The 23,545-nt window shown below is 37.6% G+C and overlaps 4 protein-coding genes across 6 annotated transcripts; 2 read left to right on the plus strand and 2 right to left on the minus strand.

Moving 5' to 3' along the window:
* Positions 1-556: 556 nt before the first annotated feature.
* On the plus strand, positions 557-5,790 carry LOC121988827 (probable phospholipid-transporting ATPase 7). Of its 2 annotated transcripts, none has more exons than XM_042542514.1 (11): positions 557-696; positions 1,080-2,929; positions 3,016-3,126; positions 3,258-3,534; positions 3,612-3,700; positions 3,800-3,887; positions 3,991-4,200; positions 4,284-4,409; positions 4,493-4,591; positions 4,679-4,870; positions 4,941-5,790. In XM_042542514.1, exons 2-11 carry the CDS (start codon positions 1,116-1,118, stop codon positions 5,598-5,600), a joined length of 3,666 nt encoding a protein of 1,221 aa, XP_042398448.1. In that variant the 5' UTR covers positions 557-696; positions 1,080-1,115; the 3' UTR covers positions 5,601-5,790. The 2 variants fall into 2 exon arrangements, with proteins under 2 accessions (XP_042398448.1, XP_042398456.1); XM_042542522.1 differs by having other exon boundaries at positions 558-696; positions 970-2,929.
* A 349-nt stretch (positions 5,791-6,139) lies between these two features.
* LOC121988839 (zinc transporter 7-like) lies at positions 6,140-7,955 on the plus strand. The gene is made up of 5 exons (XM_042542532.1): positions 6,140-6,277; positions 6,366-6,423; positions 6,512-7,170; positions 7,258-7,407; positions 7,488-7,955. Exons 1-5 carry the CDS (start codon positions 6,263-6,265, stop codon positions 7,791-7,793), a joined length of 1,188 nt encoding a protein of 395 aa, XP_042398466.1. The 5' UTR covers positions 6,140-6,262; the 3' UTR covers positions 7,794-7,955.
* Positions 7,956-8,070: 115 nt separating this feature from the next.
* Positions 8,071-16,426, minus strand: LOC121988850 (probable sugar phosphate/phosphate translocator At3g17430). 2 transcript variants are annotated; one of them, XM_042542550.1, is made up of 11 exons: positions 16,169-16,426; positions 14,277-14,556; positions 12,825-12,932; positions 11,215-11,246; positions 11,093-11,143; positions 10,242-10,303; positions 9,897-10,158; positions 9,029-9,294; positions 8,836-8,933; positions 8,433-8,554; positions 8,071-8,348 (listed from the first exon to the last, which is right to left on the minus strand). In XM_042542550.1, exons 2-11 carry the CDS (start codon positions 14,361-14,363, stop codon positions 8,330-8,332), a joined length of 1,107 nt encoding a protein of 368 aa, XP_042398484.1. In that variant the 5' UTR covers positions 14,364-14,556; positions 16,169-16,426; the 3' UTR covers positions 8,071-8,329. The 2 variants fall into 2 exon arrangements, with proteins under 2 accessions (XP_042398484.1, XP_042398476.1); XM_042542542.1 differs by having other exon boundaries at positions 8,071-8,554.
* Positions 16,427-16,826: 400 nt separating this feature from the next.
* LOC121988865 lies at positions 16,827-22,177 on the minus strand. Its single transcript, XM_042542560.1, has 6 exons — positions 21,891-22,177; positions 21,600-21,798; positions 20,611-20,812; positions 18,673-18,876; positions 17,987-18,283; positions 16,827-17,891 (listed from the first exon to the last, which is right to left on the minus strand). The coding sequence occupies exons 1-6, from the start codon at positions 22,110-22,112 to the stop codon at positions 16,910-16,912; spliced, it is 2,106 nt and encodes a 701-aa protein (XP_042398494.1). The 5' UTR covers positions 22,113-22,177; the 3' UTR covers positions 16,827-16,909.
* Positions 22,178-23,545: the final 1,368 nt, after the last annotated feature.

Below are 23,545 nucleotides of genomic sequence, written 5' to 3' on the forward strand. Positions count from 1 at the left end.
AATATGAGGGGTAATTTTGATAAAAAATATACTCAATTCTAGTTTAAAATACCGGATTTAAAAGAATTATATTTATTTTTAGACTTTTTGTACCTAAAAAAATCTGAGGGCAATTAGGTAACGATATTTACATGAAATAGTTGAAGCAAATAAAACATCACATGTATGGAATGGAAATAAAATTTTTTAGATATAAGGATTGTATATAAAGTTAAAATTGTGATAGAAGATTTTACTCTAATTTACCATTATGTTAATGTCATTATATCAAATGGTAAAAAAATCAATAATTATTATTTATTATAATAGATAAAATATAACTTGTGTACATTAAATTTGTCTCATGGTGGTAGCTGCACTGAGCGTGCGTTTGAAAATTAAAATCCAATTCATGATTAGAGAGATTAATCTTCGTAACTCTCCTCCAAACTCCAAATTAATCTCCATCAATGATTCAAAAATAATAATAGAAAATAATTTCGAAAAAACGTATTAGGTAAATTCGATAGTTTGGGGGGCTTTAAAGTTAGTTTACCTACCTACGAACGACAAGGCCGTAAATTCCTCCTGTTGCGTCAAGAAAGAGAGAGACAGACAGAGAGCGAAACGGTGAGAGGGGGAGCCGAAGCTCCATTCTATCGTCTCTCTCCGTGAAGGGAGGGAAGTTGGCACCTTGGACCAGCTCGGCAAAGAATTGTACGTGCATTTGATTTTTGGTTTTCTTTTGCTACCATTTGTTATTGGATTCATCTTGCAAGAAATCGATTTGGTTATTCATTCGTTCGTTTCTGAAAAAAAAAATCGATTTGTGGTTTGCGGTTGCAAGCTTCAGTTTTTTAAAAGAAAAAAAAAATCCCCCCTTTTCGTTTTCGTGGTTGTTCAGAGCGATCACAAGCATTGAGGTCGAATGTGTAGCATTGAGGTCGAATGTGTAGCATTGATCCTTTCCTTCGGCTTTGTAATGAATAGGTAGAACCAGGAATCTGAAATCCTGTCGGCATTATTGTATAAATCAATAGATCTTTAAAGCTCCGAACTTTAGATTAATGGAGGCGCCTTTGTCTTGCTGTTGAGTTAAGGAGAAAGAAACCAGCAGCCGACGAGAGAAGGGAGCAATGGAGCGACGAGTTAGGAAACGTGATCGGCTCAAATGGAGCCTGCTTTATACGTTCTCTTGTACCCGGGCGACAATGACGGCCGACGAGGAGCAGGCTTCTCTCGACTGTCCCGGTTACTCTCGCATCATCCACTGCAACCAACCGCAGCTCCACACGAAGATGGGCCTCTATTACACTGGCAACCACATCTCCACCACGAGGTACAACTTCGTCACCTTCCTCCCCAAAGCATTGTTCGAGCAATTCCGTCGGGTGGCCAACATCTACTTCCTCCTCGCTGCCGTGCTCTCCCTCACACCGGTTTCCCCCTTCACTCCGGTGAGCATGATTGCTCCGCTCGCCTTCGTTGTCGGGCTGAGCATGATGAAGGAAGCGCTCGAAGATTGGAAGAGATTTATCCAGGACATGAAGGTCAACCGCCGAAGAGGCGATGTTCACGGGGGTGAGGGGCAGTTCGTCCACAAGCATTGGCAAGACATTCGCGTGGGGGATGTCGTCAAGGTTGAGAAAGACAAATTTTTTCCAGCTGACCTCCTACTGCTTTCTTCAAGCTATGAAGATGGGATTTGCTATGTGGAGACCATGAATTTGGATGGTGAGACTAACTTGAAGGTCAAGCGATCACTTGAGGTAACATTGCCCTTGGAAGATGATGAGGCCTTCAAGGACTTCGCAGGCACTATAAAATGTGAAGATCCCAATCCCAGCCTTTACACTTTTGTGGGTAATTTTGAGTATGAAAGACAGTTGTATGTGCTTGATCCGAGCCAGATTTTGCTCAGGGATTCAAAACTTAGGAATACAAGTTACATATATGGAGTGGTTATCTTCACTGGCCATGACAGCAAAGTTATGCAAAATGCTACCGACTCACCGTGTAAGAGAAGCAGAATTGAGAGGAAAATGGATAGTATAATATATATTCTCTTCAGTCTTCTTGTTCTCATATCATTAATTAGCTCAATAGGATTTGCTATTTTGACAAAGTATGGAATGCCGAATTGGTGGTTCTTGCAACCCAATATTACCACTGGCTTGTATGATCCTTCTAGACCAGCAGTATCTGGTGTTTTCCATCTGGTCACAGCTCTGATTCTTTATGGATATCTGATTCCTATTTCCCTTTATGTTTCTATTGAAGTTGTCAAAGTCTTGCAAGCAACATTCATCAACCAAGATGTTTTCATGTATGATGAGGAGATTGGAAAGCCTGCACGAGCACGAACTTCAAATTTGAATGAGGAGCTCGGGCAAGTTGATACCATTCTTACAGATAAAACAGGAACTTTAACTTGCAACCAAATGGATTTTCTCAAATGTTCCATTGCTGGAATTTCATATGGTCTACGAGCTAGTGAAGTTGAAATTGCTGCAGCAAAGCAGATAGCAGCAGAAGTTCCTGGTACTCCTGAGCATCATACTGGAAGTCAGGATCCGTGGGAGGGGAAGTCACCCTCTCATGGATCATCGGATATTAAATTCGAACATGAGATTACTTGTATGATTGAGGATATACACAAACCTGCCATAAAAGGTTTTAGTTTTCAAGATGACCGCTTAATGCATGGAAACTGGACAAAGGAACCCACTGCAAGTACTATTCTTCTTTTCTTAAGAATACTTGCTTTGTGTCACACTGCAATTCCTGAAGCAAATGATGAAACTGGTGGCTTCAACTATGAAGCAGAATCACCAGATGAAGCTGCATTCCTTGTTGCAGCGAGGGAATTCGGCTTTGAATTTTTTAAGAGGACCCAATCTAGTGTGTTCATCAGAGAAAAATACTCTCCTTCCGAGGAACCCGTGGAGAGGTCGTACTCAAATTTCCTCTGTGCCAATAGGTTTTAGTGTTCATATGATGTAGATTATTTCACCTTACTAATTTAATATGCCACAGGGAGTTCAAGATTCTCAATCTACTGGAATTTAACAGCAAAAGGAAGAGAATGTCTGTAATTCTGCGTGATGAGAATGGACAGATTGTTCTTCTTTGCAAAGGTGCTGACAGGTATGGCAGACTACCAGTAGATTCAGTATTTTATTTTGGTTCAAATAAATTCAGTAGTTTTGTTATTAGATCTATTCTATCTTGGTAAGAAATTTGGATATCTGATTTTATGTTCTCCAACTGTTGAGCAGTATCATTTTTGATAGACTTTCCAAAAATGGAAAAATGTATGAGAGTGATACAAGCAAACAACTCAATGAATATGGGGAAGCAGGCTTGAGGACATTAGCACTGGCGTATAGGGTGCTTGATGAATCTGAGTATTCTTCTTGGAACAATGAGTTTTTAAAAGCAAAAACTACCATTGGAGCAGATCTGGAAGCACAAATTGAGAGAGTTTCTGATATGATGGAAAGAGAATTGATTCTTGTAGGTGCAACTGCTGTGGAAGACAAATTACAAAAAGGGGTAAGCAGTGTATCTTGCTTTGGCACTATCAGTTGGCTTGTACTCCGAATTCTGTTTGACAGTTAAATGTCATACAGGTTCCTCAGTGTATAGATAAATTAGCTCAAGCTGGTCTCAAGATCTGGGTTCTGACTGGTGATAAGCTTGAAACTGCAATTAATATAGGGTATTCCCTTCTAATAATTCACATAGTTGAAGATCTATCTCTACCCATCAATTGTTTGCTTGCTATACTTAGAAAGTAATTTTGTGTTTCTCTTTGCAGATTTGCTTGCAGTTTACTTAGGCAAGGCATGAAACAAATACATTTATCAATTGCAAACATTGAACTACTAACACAAGATCCAAACAAGGTACATATCTTTATAATTTACATTGAATATATCTGCTTATCTTGCTCTGTGCAGAAACTTAATTTTATGGTGGGGTGTGTGTTTACATTTGATAACTGATCAGGAGACAAAAGAGAACCTAATGATGCAACTAACAAATGCCTCCCAAATGATCAAGCTGGAGAAGGACCCATATGCAGCATTTGCTCTGATAATTGATGGAAAAACATTGACATATGCACTAGAGGATGATTTAAAGAATCAGTTTCTGAGTCTAGCTGTTGATTGTGCTTCTGTCATATGTTGCCGGGTATCCCCAAGGCAGAAAGCATTGGTACCATACATCGTGTTATTCTAGTTTTTCACTCTGTTATCACCACCCTTCAATCTTTGCTTAGATCTTACTTCTTTCTTTAGGTGACCAGATTGGTTAAAGAAGGTACAGGAAAAGTTACTTTGGCTATAGGTGATGGTGCTAATGACGTTGGTATGATTCAAGAGGCTGATATAGGTGTCGGTATTAGTGGCGTAGAAGGGATGCAGGTTTGTAAAATGACTAACTTTGTTCGATGTATTGAAGACATCAGATTCATGTTAGAATTACTGGATGTTTCTGTCTTCTGCAGGCAGTAATGGCTAGTGATTTCTCAATTTCACAATTCAGATTCCTTCAACGACTTCTTGTAGTTCACGGCCATTGGTGCTATAAGCGGATAGCACTCATGGTGAGAACCTATAAACACTCAGCATATGCTTTTGCACTTATGGTCTATTTCCTACTTAAAACTAAGTTGTTTTGGATCATTTTTCAGATTTGTTATTTCTTCTATAAAAACATAGCATTTGGGTTAACAATATTCTACTATGAGACATACACTGGCTTCTCCGGGCAGTCTGTATATGATGATTGGTACATGCTCCTATTTAATGTAGTTCTAACATCATTGCCAGTAATAACATTAGGAGTTTTCGAGCAAGATGTTTCTTCTGAAGTATGCTTACAGGTATGTTATAACTGTCATATGAATTATATTCTTCACCTGTTGGGCAAATAACTGACTGCTTATGCTGCAGTTCCCAGCACTGTACCAGCAAGGGCCTAGAGATTTATTCTTCGGTTGGTACCGGATTATCGGTTGGATGCTTAATGGCCTTTACTCCTCCATCATGATACATTTCCTCAACATTGAAATCTTTTACCTCGGTGCATTCCGAGCCGAGGGCCAGACTGCTGACATTGCTGCAGTTGGAGCCACCATGTTCACCTGCATCATCTGGGCCGTAAATGTGCAAATTTCCCTCATTATGAGCCATTTCACATGGATTCAGATTCTCTTTGTATGGGGCAGTGTTGCTGCCTGGTACCTTTTCTTGTTCTGCTATGGAATGTTGTCACCGATTATCTCCGGAAATGCCTTCAGAATACTCCAAGAAGCCCTCGGATCTGCACCAACTTTCTGGACTGCAACTCTCCTAGTTACTGCAGTGTGCAACATCCCGTATCTGCTCCACATTTCCTTACAGAGGACCTTCAATCCATTAGATCACCATGTAATCCAGGAGATCAAGCACTACAAGAAGGATTTGGAGGACCAACATATGTGGAAGAGAGAGAAGTCTAAGGCAAGGGAGAAGACTCTCATCGGTTTTACTGCGAGGGTGGATGCCAAGATCAGGCAGATCAAAGGGTCACTGCAAAGGAAAGTCTCATCCATGACAATGCAAAGTGTGTGATTTTCTGTTAAGTTTTTCTCTCTGTAATTTCATTTCTCTCTACCTCTAGTGTTTTTTTTTCCCCTCCTTGCTATTTTGATTGTCCACCAAATATCTCATTCTTCCCGGGGATGGTTTAAACTTTGCTGAATGTATAAATCCAATTGTACCATATTTATAGTCACGTTGCATTGAAGAGCCATGGAGTTTAGTTGAGATGTGTGGATTTATCTTTTTCAATATTTTTTACATTGTAGCTATCAAACTTATAATAATAATAATTATGATAGGTACTAGAAATCATAACTACTATAATATTATAATAAAGAAAAGCGGCTCCTCGAACATGGTGTTGACATCGCTATCTCAGATTGCCACGTGTACAATCCAAGGGGCAGCATCAAACTGAGTTGTTCTAAGGGCGGTAGAAGGAGACCTTGTCTTCCCATCCCGGCCGTTGGAGCAAGCAGTGTAACGGCCGGATGTCCTTCGCGCCCCGCCGACCATGATGTCACTCTCCGTGTCACCATTCTCTACCCCTGTCAAAGCCTTTCGTATGACGACATCCGCTTCACAATTACGACTCCGACGGTTCACTTTACCCTCTTCGAATTAAATACTAGTTTCGATCCAAGATCGAATGCCCAAATTAAAAGGATACGGAAGAAGAGCGATCCATCGCCATGTCAATTTTCGAGGTATTTCTTTTGAATTGAATTGTTCTAGCGTGAACAAATATTAAAGAGTTAATTTTTTTTTTTGTTTTTAAATTTTGGTTGAATTCAGGATACTGGGCCTTCGGTGTTCTTCGGACGATTCACTCATGGTTTTCACTCTTTTGGGGGTAAAAATTGAATATTTTCGTCGGATTTTTTAGAAAGTTTTGATCTTTGGGGTTAAAAATGCGTGTTGTCGGGTGGTGATGGATGTAGAAGTGGTATCGGCGTCGATGTCGACGGCGAGTTGTGCTGGGGAGGAGTCGGACGAGTGCCGGGACGATGCGGCGGCTCTGCGGCTGAAGCTGGTGGCGATCGCCGGAATCCTGGCGGCGGGGGTGGCCGGCGTGGCGCTCCCCCTGGTGGGGCGGAAGCGGCGGCTGCTGCGGACCGACGGGGGCGTGTTCGTGTGCGCCAAGGCATTCGCTGCCGGGGTCATCCTCGCTACCGGGTTCGTGCACATGCTCCACGACGCGCAGGCGGCGCTCACAGGCCCCTGCCTCCCTGCTTTCCCCTGGCGGCGCTTCCCCTTCCCGGGCTTCGTGGCGATGGCCGCGGCGCTCGGGACGCTGGTGCTGGACTTCGTCGCCACGCAGTTCTACGAGCGGAAGCACCGGGATGAGGTTGCTGGCATCCGGACCGCCGCCGCCGCCGCAGCAGCAGCAACGGCGGCCAATACGTCCGCAGAAGAAGAAGAATCTGGAATCACCGTCGTGCTCTCGATTCCGCAGGAATCCGAATGCCAATTCGCCGGCGAGAAAGATCCGTTACTCATAACCAGCCGCCACAGCCATAGTCATAGCCATAGCCTCGGCCATGGCCAGGAGGAGGGTGAAGAACTGCCATCGCACGTACGGCATGTGGTCGTATCACAGGTTAACTTCCGATCAAAATTCTTCCTTTTCCAAAAAAAAAAAAAAGGAAAGAAGTTCTTAAATCTCAGATTTTTTGCACATAATTAGATACTCGAGATGGGGATCATCTCGCACTCTATGATCATCGGGCTTTCCCTGGGCGTGTCGCGGAGTCCCTGCACCATAAGACCGCTGGTGGCGGCGCTCTCATTTCACCAGTTCTTCGAAGGCTTCGCATTGGGCGGTTGCATCTCTCAGGTCGAATTTCAAACACATACGTTATTTTCAACGACTAGTCACGCGCGCGCTGACGCTGACAATTGAATGTGTTAGAACAGGCGCAGTTTAGTCACTTGGCTTCGGCGCTGATGGCGTGCTTCTTTGCCATCACGACGCCGGCGGGAATCGCTGCGGGAGCGGGCGTGGCGTCGTCATTCAACTCGAACAGCCCTCGAGCGCTGGTGGTGGAGGGGTTGCTGGACTCGGTGTCGGCGGGGATTTTGATATACATGGCCTTGGTGGATCTCATCGCCGCGGATTTACTCAGCCGGCGATGGAATGGCAATGTCAGGCTTCAGGTGGCGTCCTACGTCGCCCTCTTCATCGGCGCCGGAGCCATGTCGATCCTTGCAATATGGGCCTGACAGACACATATGAATCCGTGTCTTAGGACTACATATATAACTCACTGATATTTGTTTGTTTTCCCCTGCACTTTCTGGCATGCAAGGCCTAAGTACAGCTCTATGTTCATTCTGTTGATACTTCCAGATATGAATATTGTCCCCTTTTCCGCTTCTTCTTCATACTCTCTTTCTGCTCTCTGAGTAAAAACAGCAGAAATGAATATTGTCAGCACTGTAAACACCCTCCGATTTACGTACGAGATCTCACCCAATCGATTGCTGATAAGAAATTGACTGGCACCTCTCAAACATAACACGTATACGTTCCACTAAAAATCAATAGCATCTCAACAATTCTACAATTTCTCTCTTAATGTACTGAAATAATTTAAGGAATCAGACAAAATAATGCGACCAGCCCCTTCTGGACGACATAAACCGGCTATTTTGCCCGCAGTAAAGCCAGAATCAATTCCTACCTCAAACTCAAGCAAAACTTTTAGCAGTTCTATTACAGTTTGATCGAAGTACATTGACATACTTTGGTATATATTTCATTTCCGACGGATGCAGCTGCAAGAACCGAGAGAAAAATGACTTGTCAACTGGGCAACAGTTTATCCTGCTATATGCTATGTTGACTTCAAACTGGAAAACCTCGTAGACGGGAGGAGTGGTGCTTCTTCATCGACCATAAAAGAAGTAACCACAGCATCATTCCCACCTACGTTGACGTTATCTCCAAATAAATCTGACGGCTTCTTCTCCAGCTTCCAATCCTGCAAAAAATTAGTTGAAACCCCGAAAACATCTAAGGCATTATAGAATAACAACATGGCATGTGCAATCCTGCAATATTTTCAATATTATTTTTTTAAAGAAAAGTAGGCTGCCTTTTCCCATCCAAGCTCAGTATCATCGAAAGAAATTGTCAAACTTTAACTGGAAACAGAAAGTAGGATGCCAAGTTACTATGAATGTTAGGCTTATATGTCATACGAATAGCATGATTATTCCAGATGTAGTTAAATGTTGTGCTCTATCGTTTCTAATTTCTAACCTTCGTTGCCCTTTCAGGAGTGCTTTCTGTAGGAAATTGATTTGACGCCCGAACATCCTTGACCTTCAGGTAGTTGTACATGACAACACCACATAGAGCTAGATAAATCGAAAGCATTAGGAAGAGATAAAAAAACATAAAATAAAATCAGCTACGGGGGGAAACGATTTTAAGAAATGAAACCAGAGCTTACCAATAGCATAGCCAATTATATTAAGACCAGTAATTGCCGATTCAGGAAATATAATTGTAGAAAGAGCAATTAAAATCCAGTCTTTCAGAACTCCAGCAACTCTGATAGTCACTGCTCCAGTTCTACCAATGACCAAAAATATAGAGAAGTTCAAGGCCAATGCACAGACAGCATTTGAGAAAAAAATCCAGAAATTAAACTGGATTTGTGAAATCTCAATCCCTGTCTTCTCCAATACATACCAAGGTACAAAAAGAAACATGAAACTGCAAAACAAAATCCATTTGTAATGATTGTTGCAATTGTTAATTAAAAAAATGAAATGAAACAAAAATGAAATACTGCAGTTCCTTCTAAGAAAAAAGGAGATAACATTCACACGTAAACAAAAAATTTAAGCAGTAATTATCTTTCAGCAACTGTTTCAGAATTTACCCAAAACACATATCATTATTAATATAGGAATAAATTATTTTTTTTTGCATTGATTAAAATTTTGTTTGTTCACCCTGTATAGCAACCCTATATGCTATACGTTTTCTGCTCTAATGAATTCAATTCTTTTGACTATAGAATTTGTTGGTTGACCTTAAACCTGTGCATAACATTTCATCCTATTTTGTATCATTTAATCATCCAAATAAATATCTGCAAAACATAAAATCAACATGCATCATGCCACAGGTAACAAATCCTTCTAGTCTTGGTGCTACAATCACAATGAGAATCGAAGCTATGCATCATGCTTATTTTTCTCAAATTGGTATTTCAGCAAAGAAATATCAAACAGTTAACGGCGAGACGTTCAAGGAAAGGGAAAAAAAAACCTATGATCTAATAAATGAGGGCATTCATGCTTATAACATACCTGCAGGGTGCTATGTAATATAGACTTGTAACAGGATTTAGAGTTAGGCCTTTTTTCTGGAGTAGCACCTGAGTTAAAACCAGCCTTAGAGCTTCTGCAAATATACCAGTGACCTGGTAAGCTGTTCCAACTACATTAAAGTAAATCTCCCCATATGATGAAATTGCAACACCAATGCTGACCAGCACCATATTCAAGAAAACGTCACATCTTAATTTGTCAGTTCCACAAATAACAGCCATGATAAATGTTGCAACTGGCACTGCAAAAAGTTCAAATTCAAGAACAGTGACATAGCAGTATTCTGGTTGACAAAACGTAATGGTAAAAGGGCAAGGCACTCACTCAAGGCCTTCAGCATCTGAATAAAGGCAACTGAAATGTGCAAATAAGCTGTATTTCCAAACCTATAGCAGAAAGTATTAAATATTATTTTCAAATAAATTGCTAATTATGTTGTTCCTACTTTTGATCGATTTGAATCTTTGAAGAGTGACTAATGATTAAAATCAATGATGAATTTAAATGAATAAGTTAGACAAGTTTGTTTAGTTTATCTATTTAGATTCATTAAATATTCTAAGGCTTATATCCAAAAGATAGTCAAACAATATAGCAACATGAAGAATCAAGAAAGGATGATGGAAGCAGAAGAAATCAGTTCAATGGAATATTTTCTCACCAACTATTTTATCCTCTACAAAAAATGGTGATTTGAACATAAAATTCAGAGGAAAAAATGAAAAAGATAATTAGTCAAAATAAAAGTGCCAAAATCATTTTTCAAACAAATGAAAAAGATATGCATGTACCATGACAAAAACAAGTTTGAACTTTTAGGACAAAAAATTTCAATTAGTCTTGACCCACAAAAATAGCATTTGACTATAAGGTAAAAACCAGCTATTTGCAACAGTGGTCGTTGATTTATCAGCATACAACTGAATTCACAAACCTTTAATCAAACAAGCAATAGTTGAATGCAAAACCTATCCTTCAAACAAACTTATTAATGATTAATTAAAAACTTCCAAACAAAATAAATAAGACCCCAAAAGTAATATTATTTGAGTGGTGAATTGGCAAATGCCACAATTAAGGAATATGATAATGTGATTATATTTTTATAAATTATTGAATAAAGTTGATTAAGATGGAAAGAAAATCATTCTTAAAATAACAAAAAAAAATCTTACCAAAGACTTGAGGCAAAGAAAGCACTAATAGGGATGACACAAGTTGCATATCTGCAGCAATTAATAGAAAACATTAAAGAATGAACAATACAATAATAGATATGTGAGTTATAAACCCTTACATTTGAAAAGTCATCTTAACTGGTGCCACAACCTGCCAATCAACAAATAAATCGAAGTGAATTTGGTTGTCATCTGAAACATGTATAGTGAATTTTTGAATTGGAAATGCAAGTCAATGTTATCTCAATAATACAAAAGTTGACATTTTCTGTGCACAAACTGATCAAGTTATGATATTTTTGTCTCACAGAATTTTCACATTAGAAGCTGTTAAAATTGAGAAGAATTAAAAAGCAAGAATACAAGAAGCATGAACTTAATACAGGGCTGTGAATATTATGACTCTGATTATAATAACAGCAAATATACTACCAACTTTATTAAGCCTTTTAACAATGCACCCGACATGTATAGCAGTTGCTTCAGTTTTCTTCATCAACAAGTTTTTCCTCACGTATTGTTTCCTCTTTTGCATTAACAATTAAATATTGAATGGGCCAAGATTTGGGTGTTTGCTGATACATTACTAACCTCCAACATCTTGTAAAATCAGAGAATTTTAAAATATGTCCGGATGCAAAATCAAGGCTAATTGCAGCCTGACCATCACAGGTTATGAGGGTGGCTCATCGTTTAAAATTTTCACTTGGGATTTGTCACAACATTACGGTACCATGGCAGAAAGAAAAATAATTAAAATGAGTAAAAAATCAACAGCATAGTGCATTGAGAGTCAGTATGATACCTAACATACTAGCAACAAACTTGTGCATTACTCAAAACTAGGCAAATGTATAAGAAGATTCAAAGTATTGTTTTGCACTAGAATCCAGTTTTCAGCCAAAACAACACAAATTTGATATTATGTCATGCAAACACTCAACATGCTTCACAGTGTTTGAGACCAAGTGAAATGATTTTTATATCTGAGAATACCCTTACACTTAGTTTGCCTATAAAGGCAATCAAATTAAAATTTTGAAACAAGTTACAAAAAATATAACTAACATCTCAGCTTATGATTATCCTCCCCAATGCCAAAATGAGTATCATCGATCAAATGAAAGCATTAGTTCTTGTAACATCATATTGAAATTGATCTAGTAGTTTCCATGACGAACATTAAAAATTGCTCCCGGAACATATTCCCAGAATTAGAATTGATTGCTCCACTGAAAAGGTGGGCATCCAGTTTTCACGAATATCAAGTACTGCTCCAAGAAAATCTTGCTATGTGAACCATGCAAGAGTTTTTCTAATGAAAAGATTAATTACTTATTCTTTTTTCCTGAAATAAAACATCTCCTAGCCCACAACCAATAAGGAATCTTGCATCAAGAGCCCAGAAATATTAAAAAAAAAAGTGTTAAGAAATATAGATTAATAGCCATTGAACCTCAATTTATGCAAGTGCTATGACCTTCCATTTTGTTCGGATGTTAAACTGTTAATTTTTCAAAACTAATTACAATGGATGGATAACTTTGAATGTCCAAAATCAAATGTAAAATTCAATGAAAACATACAAGTACATAAAGGAAGAAATATATAGAGCAAAGCTAACAAGAATGAAATCATAACAAAAAGAGATACAATCAGATGGGAACCAGTTAAATCAAGAAAATCAATAGCTAGATGTGCAATTAATGATAACATCTTCTATGCATACCTTGAAAACACGAACAAGGAAGAATGCTACTACACCAGAGAATCCCATATGAATCATTGTAAGCGTTATGGGGAAGGGAAACTTGAAATACTTGGGAGATAATACCCACTGAAAATATAAAAATATATATACATAAGAAAACCATTTCAAATTGGACATGGATGACTGAGCCTGCTTGTCACTATAATGATGCTTATCATTTCAAAATAATATAGCTAGTCAGCATCTAGAGGTAAAGTTCCTAAGTTTGCAATAAATTTAAACCATTCATGATGAATGCTTGGAAGTCATATCATCTAAAAACTTGACGTCTAATATTTCAGTGGTATAACAAGATACATATTCCCATTAAATTATTCTTGGACAACATTACCCCAAGAAAGTAAAACAATCATGTGTATGACTTGGTGAGAGAATGTCAGAAAAACCATTCTTATGGTTGGTGCAAGACAGGATTATCAGGTTTTTACTTAAAAATAGACCAAAATGTTCTTTATAGGAGAATGCTAAGTCAACAAAGTCACAACAGAGAACAAATTAAAATAAAATTTAAAAAAAAAATCAGAACACGTTATGCGACAATGACAAATAATTATATTAAATCAAATATGTAACTTTAATCAGACTCCTCCCTCTTTTCCTTAGTTTCTTCGGATGCTTAACTAGAACAGGTTGTCAAGTGTCAACTGTGACCAGTTAGGATTATTAGAGGGAGAGAACATGAAAAGTCACAAAGAATGCGGTCATAATCAAAATTAAGAATGGAAATAATGTAATGGAATAAAAATATTATGAAACTGATCATTTTGATGATGGTTATGTTCTCACCCAAAGTTCCATAGCATGGAAATTAAAATTACATTTAATGAAAATTAAAATCTTATGAAAAGATATCAAACATGGATTTTAAAAGATATCAAACATATAATTTCCATGCATTGGGAAATGAAATCCAAGACCCAAATTATGCCCTAAAAGATCAAATATAAAATCTTGGAATTACGTACTTGAGAGATCTTTAGAGTTCAAACATCAGTACCTTCTTCATACTTCAAGGTGCTAGTTTGCTGTTAGTGATAAGAATCTTCTTTACAGTAGAAAATAATTGCTAAGTGAATATATGTCATGTTTATCACAAAATTTGCATATGATTTGTAATAAACATTAATTTAAAATCTGAAAGAGAAAAGGTGATATACTACATTAGCAACCAAATGTTCAGATACATAGCTATAGATTTATCACGCACAAGCTGATAAACTATAGAACCTATGTCTTACCATATACATTTGCACATGCAATTATGCAACATGATTACACATGTGCACTAAGTCCAAAAAAGACTTATAAAACCTAGCTAAGAAGAACATGAATTGCTTCAAGTTCATTTATTTTTCACAAAAAAAAAAAAAAAAAAAAAATTTAAGTAACCCATGAAACAAAAACACTTACCTTGTTATACAGGATAACTCCAGATGAGAGGCATATGTAAATAAGAAGATACAGGTAAGTCAGCAATAGTTGTTGGCTGATCAACATTCTCCCTCACTCTTTTAGAAAGTTCAGTTTCCAGGTTCAAAAAAGCTTAATTAGTTGGCAACTTGGATGGATGAGCTATGCATACTGTTGTGTTGGTTGATTTAGCAAGCCTCTTTATTGACAACCTTTTAAGCACATCAATATTTAGCTAATTATTCCAGGCAACAAGTTTTACTCGAAAAATTCAAAACACCTGAAATCAGAAGAGTAAGCCTCAGGAAGCAACACAGCACACTGAATATATTGAAACATACAACAAAAGATGAGGCATCAAGTTTAATGCCTAGCATTAAGACCCTTTCACCAGCATGACTGTTGAAATTTTCATCATATATGGCATGGGAGTACTATACTAGTAGCAAAAATCGAAAATATGAAATGCATATATGTGGATTCTGCCAAAATTATAGAAAGGTTAAAGTGCTGGGTTAGAAAGTAAGTTGGCGAGAACATGTAGAGTACATGAACGTTTCCACCAGCTCACTTTCAATGATTGGTTCATAGCTATTGTAAATTGGCGAGAACTGATTAATCACTTGTTATAGGCTTGCCTTTGTGGCGGGCATATAAGATGTTGAAAAAGACAGTAGAGTGACTAAACAATAATGGAGGTAGCAGATACAGAAATCAGTTAATCCAGCTAAAGTTATATAGGGTCAAAGAGCAAAACATAAACCACGATAATAAAAACCTAATGTACAACTAAATTAGTTGACTCAGACACATTTAGCACAACTGCAAAACAATTTAAATGCTGAATTTAACTGTCACTCATCCACACTTCATTTCAATAGATTATCCACCTTGCAATTGTAATAGGGTTAATAAAAACTTTAGTAGTTTTTGAATTTTGAGGTTTAGAAACCTTTTCACTTTGCAAAATAAACTCTCTCTATAATCAAACTACCATGGGAAATTGCAGTTTCCAATACTTGGACAACAGAAGCTAAAACAGTTCAAATTAAACTGAAAGACTTCTGTATGCACTAAACTTAGAGAAAAAAATTATTTGCAATGTCCTTCCAAAATAAAATAAGAATAAAACTAGATGCCAAATACATGAGATATGGTTACAGAACCACTCAATTTTAAACAGAACAGAAGCCCACAAGCCAACCAACTCACCAAATTGGAAGTCACATCCCCAAATTTCCACACACTAGTACCTGATGATTGATGTGGATTGGCTTGGGGTTTTTTTCTTAGTGTAAAATGCCAGCCAAAAGGCAATTTATGACTCTGAGATAGTAACTAGTGATTTCATCTTCAAAGCCAAATAGAACTGAAACCGACACTTCTTTTTATAAGGTAGTAGCAGGTAAACACATTCACATGATTACGGAAGACAGAAGTCTAACAACTATATCGAAAGACAATTAAGACCAGCAACTTCCAGAATACTCAAGAAACTCTCTAAAAAAAAAAAGCACAATAGAAAATAACCAACTTAATAACTGGGTTGATAACATGAAAAATCTTGATGATGAACGCTCACAAAATGCAAGTAGACCCCTTTCCTGAATTTGTGAAGTGAAAAGGCGCTATAAAAGAACATTCGTAAATCCCACCTACAATTATAAAGAATCAAAACAAAATCTACTGGTTTCCAAAGTAGAGCATGCAGATCCCAAACCCTAGCATTCGATTCGGCAGCAAAGACAATCAAGATCTTCCACCACGGCTGGAACTAAAGTGAATCTAATGCCTGGATCTCGCATAGGGATACCACCAATGTGGTTGTTCCTCTCGCAAAAGAATCACAAAAGACGTAAAGAGCACAAAATACGAAACCTGTGAGTGCGCACCTTATCCGGAGACGAGGAAAGCAATAGTGGAGACAAGATCTACAGCGTGACGGCGTGCGAAGGAGCAATTAGGGCCTCACCGATACCCACAACCGCCTAAGGTCCGAGGAGACGCTGAGCCGTCGGCTGTGATCGCTTCCGACAGAGAGAGAGGAGCCGGGGTAACGAAGCGAAAGCGACGGGATCCAGCCAGTCGCACCGCACGCTCACACAGTGAAAGAAGAGTAAGGTCGGGGTCAGGGTTGGGCGGTCCGTTTACCGTATAAAGCGTAAGCGGTCTAGTATCCATTTTTATAGGAGAGCAATTATCCCAATCGGACCCAGTATTTTAAATTGTCTCCAATTAACCCCTACATCCGGAACTTTTTGGATCATGTGGCAATAAAAATGGTGATTTTACTAGTCATTAGTATACATGGTCAAAATATGAAAAAAAATATATTCGGAGACGATAAATTTCGATCTCAAAATTTTGTATGACAATATCTCATACATCAACCATCATACCGACTTAATTTTGAAGCACGTCCTTAATCTTGAAAATTTTCTAACAACATACTCCTTGTATTTTATTTCTCACTATGTACTAAAAAATAGATCGTATTTAGCACGTTTTAAGTAAATGAATATAATTTTATGCTGAAAATATACTTTTCAGTTCATTTACTATTGGTATTTAATCATCGTGTTACAGCTCTGAGATTCTCTACATAAGCAGCAATAATCATTCACTTTCTTTCATCAGAAACACTCTTCAATATAGTGAGAAAATTGAAATCTCTTGGAAAACTGATCCATAAAATCATCAAATTCCTCATGACCTTCGAACACCTGTCGTCCTTGTTGCTTCCACTTCAGCAGTCTATGGTGAAGATCCAACTTCATTTCTCCTGTTGCAACTGCATCGATCTGTTCCTCCTCGGGCTTGAGCAGCATTCTGATGCAATGTATCAGATACGTACCAGTCTTTTGTTTCATCTGGCTAACAAAATCAATCCTATCGTCTTCGCCATCAAATAACATCACTGACATGTCCTCAATTGTCTCTAACAAATCAAACACCATACGAGCACCACGAATAGCGCATTTGCGTATCTCTTTTGATTTCATTGTTTTTCCAGTGGCAGCATATTGCAGCAGCATCTCACATCCTCTTTCATCTAGACAGTTGGGTGACACGAACAATAAGCCTATAGGAACTCTTGCAAACAATAAATTAGGCTTCATGGTTTGGCCATCTTTTGATGTTAATACAGCTTCAACATCACTGTTGGTGATCTTACTGCATAATCTAACAAGAATAACATTAAAGTTCTCAAGCCATGCTTGAATATCCAAGCTACTGATTGATTGAAAGGTCAAATGACGCTTTGGGATATTACTGACATTTGGTATCTTCAGTTTTTTAGTGCGGCAAAGAACATTTTTGAATCTGATATCTGTGTCTGCTCTTTCTTCCTTGGCAGATTTTAGGTCATGTTTCAAAATATATGATTCTGATAATTCATCTAAACCTTTTGCCAGTATATCACGAGCTATATCAGCTGGGTCTAAAATCCAGGCGATGAAGTAAATAGCAGCAGCATGCAGTTCCACATGATTCACTGTCTCGGTTCTCAAAATGTTATGTAGAGCTGAAGGTAAGTGGGCTTCGCATCTACTTTTCAAGAAGATTAATGCAATTGCAAAGTAGAACCAAACAGGAAAGTCCAACAAAACTGCCCTGTAAAATAACATTTTGAAATTGGTCGATGGTCAGTGCATATCATAACTGAAAAGGAATGATGCTCCAGCTAACAGAAGATAGCATGCACTTACCAGGCTGAATTGCAACCAACTAGATCAACGAAATTCCCATGACTGCAACTATTCTCTGAAGTCAACAAGGAAGCAACTATTGCCTTTATGTAACAAACAAGATGCAGGAAACTTTTGCACGATAACTGCCCAGTTAAAATGGCCAACAGTTCATGATGTCTGTTGGAGAAATAGGCATAGGAACATGGAAGCTTCAGTCCCACATCAGCAGGCAGTTGCCACCACATAGGCCTTGATAATATATCTAGTACCGATGCAACAATTCTGACCTTAAGATCAAGTGAGGATGCCAAACCCCTGACAAATGATCCAGTACTAAAACACATGCAAGAAAATAACCGGTGCACAAGAAGAATACATTAACACATTTTTGGCTCATGGCATGGGATTAAATAGAGTAGAAATGATATATGTATTACATAGTTTGGTTCATGAAATGAAATGGAATAGGACATTCACAGGAATTCTTTTAAGAGGAAGAGAAAGATGGAACTGGTGAACTTACAAGGACATAAAGATATCAATAAAAATTATACCTCACAACTGGAATTGACAGTATGATATCTAAGGGGATACAGCAGAGAAATATGACAGAATTAGTTGATTTTCTTAGTCAAACTTTGAGGACAATTTAAGGGCATGATTCCATAATTATATACAAATGCCATAGTGAAGATGGAACTTACGTGGATAGGAACCATGTATGTAGCATGGATCTTGTTTCTAGAAAGACAGTAGAAGAAGTTACTAGACATATTATCACATTACGCCAACTAACCCGATCATGCAATTCTTTCTTCAGACACAGGAAAGGTCTTCGAACACATTCCTGTAATATTTCTGAGATGTCTTGTTTCAAAATCATTGGATCAAGATACCAAAAGAGTAACCTATCACAAAACAAGAATAAAGGGAAAAAAAAATCAATTAGGAGAGGAGGCAAATTTTCAGTTGTCAGTAGTAAGATTTATCATCAATACAACAAAAACATAAAAGATCTCTTCCCTAGGATCTTAACCCAAATCATAAAACTAGAAATTAATGTGATACAAAAAACTTTCAATGCAACTATATGCTGCTAAATTCAAACAACTTTCATAAAGTTCACTGCTTTGTTCAAATGGGTGCTGCCCACCATATATGTACTGTGTAAACCTGTGATGACCAACCACATAACAGATGCAAGTTTAGCAACTGTATGCATCCTAGACAATTGAAATTACTTAACAAACTATCGTTGTTGAATAAAACAATCTATACAAATCCTATCATGCACGTTTAAATAAAGTAAGAAAAAGCACAAGAGTGTTTCAATATAGAACCTCAAGAAAGGTTATAGAGTAATAATGTTCTACCTAGTTAACTAATAGATTGATATGAACACCCATCATGACAATGTGATGAGTACTAATAATGCTAACAATGTTTCAAAAAATCTGTAGCATTGAATTATAACAGTATGATAAGTTCACTTTAAGCAGGAACACTAATTTGTATCATTTTTTACAGTTTCAATATGCACTACACCTATACCGAATGTAGGATGACAATAATATTGGGAAAAAATGCTGCAGATCTATGCCATAACAATTATGCTATTTGGACTTTAATTATATAGCATAAGTCTTAGTTGTACAAGCTATCATAAATTATAATATAGCTTATGGATACAACTAAAATATTTTATAATAGCTTATGTTAACTTAAACAATATAACCTAATCAGAATTTTTCAATATATTTGATATGAGCAGAGAGATGCATCGAACTCCATGTGATAGTTGGCTTCTCTTCCTTTTAACAATCTGAACAGTTCACTCCACCTCCCACGCAACATTGTTGAATTCTATCACCTATGAAACCAGTAGCAGTAGGCAGGTTTCCTCCCTCCCCCACTCATTCTCATAGAAGTGTCTGGTTGCCTGGACTCATTTCATATCCTTATCTGTGTTGTTGCGTGTTGACATAGGTATGGGAAGGGTAACCAGTAAATGCAAGTAACATCGGATAGGACAAACTAGGCAAAGAGGGATCTGTTATCCCAAGCTTGTATTTCAGTTTGATGAAGCTAATAGGTTTTAGCCTTGGATTACATATGTTTCTAAAATATGAATGATCAAGATAGAAAAGAACTGGAACTAATCAACCTCAACAAAGAGAGGAACCCATTGGAATATGTGTTGTTGAGTAGAATAACCCAATCAAAGTCTGTTAAATTGTTGGCTGTGTGTATCTATTGTGTACCTTCTTTTTTCATGTTCCTCTTTCTTTGAAACTGGTAATATTCTAATAATAAGGAAAATGCTTTCCTTGAAAATGATAACTAATGGCAGCACATAAAAACCATCACTAATCACCACAGAAAAGGACTGCATGATTAAAAAGAGCTATTATTTCAATTTAGTGAAACCAGCATGAAGACTCGGAGCACATAAAATTCAATGAATTTTAGCATGATGGGTGATAACATTTGGCCTTAGTCTCCAACATTTATAAAATTATGGTAAACTAGAACAGTCATTTAAATTCAGTTCTGTAAGGAATTGGAAAACTCAATTGATAAGAATAGTCCTGTAAGGGTAAGTGATACCCATGCTGACTAAAGAATGGGTTCCTTAAGCATACCTCATTTGAGATTTATTTCCCACATTGGGTGTTTCATTGGACAAATTGCAAATAAGCTTTGAGAGTTCAGTTTGCAAATCAAAATACAAGTCTTTTTCTTCCAAAGAGCCTATGGATGATGAAGGAAGTAGATTTTGACATATAGATGATGATGTCACAGCCTTTATTGTAGCATATAGAAGTGCATGGGAATCTCCTGCACCTGAAGAGAAGTAATGAGAAAGGCAGGAAGTGTATACAAACAGTAATAGAAAGATGGACTACTGCACAAAACAAATACAAAGATGAACCTAGCTTATAAAATCCCAGTAAAAAAATTTAAACAATCGGTGCTAGTGATTTTTTTTTATGATGTTATTCTGTACTTTTATACTTGACAAGAAATATTTGATGACAGATCAAATGATCAATGACTAAGAGAAAATAAGCGAGAAAGATAAGGATATAACTGAGGGTAAATAAAAATCAAAGGTGCGATGCAAGAGAAGCAGCTCAAGGTAGGAAAGAAAGAAATTCTTAGTCCATTACGTTTCAGAAATGAATAATCTATATCAGTATGGCCTAGGCAAACAACAAGCAATAAGATAGTTTAATTACCTTCAAATAAGATTCACTGATTGTTTCTAAGATTTAACAAACAATATACAAAAATGAGGAAAATTGCAAATTTCAAACCGTATTTTGGTTCAGTGAGTAGAAAGATCGTGCTTAATACATCCCTTAGGAGTCCAGCTAGCGTTTGTTACATTTCCCATGGAGTTGTAAGAAGCATCAAATAAGCCATATCACTATAAAACTTCAATATTATGGCCCTACGGGTCACATATTATATTGCAAGATAACTGTTGAAAAAATGCGAACTACAGAGAATAGTAAAAATGATAAAATGTAGGAAGTTAGAAAAAAGACAACCTAAGAAATCTAGTAAGTCAACAAAAATAATTTAAATTTAAAAGAAAGGTAAGGAAAAAAAAAGATGAGGGCCGAACCACAATGGCCGCTCAAACAATTCAAAACGTCTGCGCAAACTCGTATCAAGCTAACACAATCTCTGGTAGAGAACGAGGTCCCGATCCCCAAAAATTCCTCATCGTTACTACCTAGAGCCCGTAAAACCTTGCACGAAACGGAGGATGAAAGCATGCTAATCATGGAATCAACGAGGCACTCGATCCTAACTCTGTGCAGCTGGAAGAACAACAGAAGCCATTCAGCGAAAGCACCATCAAGCATCCAGCGACTATTCACAAGAAAAAGAGAATATAAAAACACGGGAACACCTCCGAATCTCTGAAGCACATAAGGGAGAGCGCTGCGTTCAAAACCCTAAGCCCAGAGTCGTCGTCATAGCCGAGTGAGGTGGAAAGGGAGGATATAGCCGCCGTTGTCTCAGCAAATCCTTCATCGTCGTTGTTGCCGGCGCCTCCCTCTCCTTTGAATCTCTGAACGCGGGAGGCGATCTTCGCGAAGACGCGTACAATTTCGGCCGGCGAAGCGGCCATCGATCGGAAAGGGGAAGGGGAAGGGGAAAGGGCGGGAAAAGACGGCGTTTAGAGCGCCGTCGCGTTTTAAGAGCATCCACCACTGTGACGTTGACGTGGCATAAATGAGAAACCTCTCTCCATAGTGGGAGGAGGAGTCGCTTCTTCCTGATTTTTAATTTTTTTAATATTTTAATTTTTTTAATAATAATAATAATAATAATAATAATAAAAAAAAAAAAAAAGACAAGAAAGCAACAGTTAATTTACAGATTGCATGGGATTGAAGAATGATTAATTTTTAGTCGTTGTTGAACATTTTAATTAAATTATTTAATATATAAAAAATATATAAATATGATATCTATTTCATTCATTCCATTGTTATCTTTGCTCTCAACTCATTTCTTCCTTTCATTCCCTATTTGTATTCGAGATGGATGAAAATTTCAATACTTCCTTTATGAATCTTTTGAATTCTTCAAATATGAAAGGAAATACATCTTCTCAAAATACTTGCACTCCTCCAAATATCCAATATCCTCATATTTTCTCTCACCGATAATATCCTCCAAATGTTCAAAATATTTCATATGTTCCACCAATATCCTCCAAATTTTCCAAATTCTCAAAGTTTTAAAAATTTTTTGCAAACATGGAATCCAAGTAACGTCGCCCCAGCTCTATTTGGTATGTATCCATCCTAAGATTAGTCAGCAATGGGTAGCCAACTTATGATGCTTTATCCTTACGTACTTTCTCCTACTCAACCACCTGTCATACATTCGAATGAATCAAGAAGGGCAACTATTGATCCATCTATGAGCGACAAAGAATCTTTAACACCATCATCTGTTCCTGCAACTCAGTTGCCACCACACTCATCACAAGAGGAGCGTAAAGTTGAGCTGGAGGAAAATGAATCGAAACGAAGATTTTGGTCTCTCGATGAAAATATGGTCATTGCGAAGTCATGGGCAACTATAAGCACTAATGCAATCATTGGTAATGACCAGAAGGATCAAGCTTTTTGGAAACGTATAGCTGATTACTACAACAAACATTATCCCGTTGGATCTATGACGAGAAGTTATTAGCGGCTGAAATCACATTATTATAGGTTTGCACCGATGGTAAATGAATTTCCTGCAACTTATAATAATTTTTATACTCATCGGCAAAACAGTTGAAGTGACGAGAATGTGTTGGAGAATGCATTGAATATGTGGAAAGCCAACAACAAAGGCAAGGATTTTAAATATATGCATGTGTGGAGGGTTCTCAAAAAATATGAGAAATATACTCTACAATCAGTTGCTCATTACTCTAACAAGAATGCAAGGACATCTAAATCAGGGGGAAACACTTCAACATCAAATTCAGATACAAGTGTTGATTTAGATGATTCTGAAATCCGCATTCGTCCTATAGGACAAAAGGCAGCAAAGAGAAAG

This window comes from Zingiber officinale, chromosome 1B (assembly GCF_018446385.1).
Source record: "Zingiber officinale cultivar Zhangliang chromosome 1B, Zo_v1.1, whole genome shotgun sequence".
NCBI lineage: Eukaryota > Viridiplantae > Streptophyta > Magnoliopsida > Zingiberales > Zingiberaceae > Zingiber > Zingiber officinale.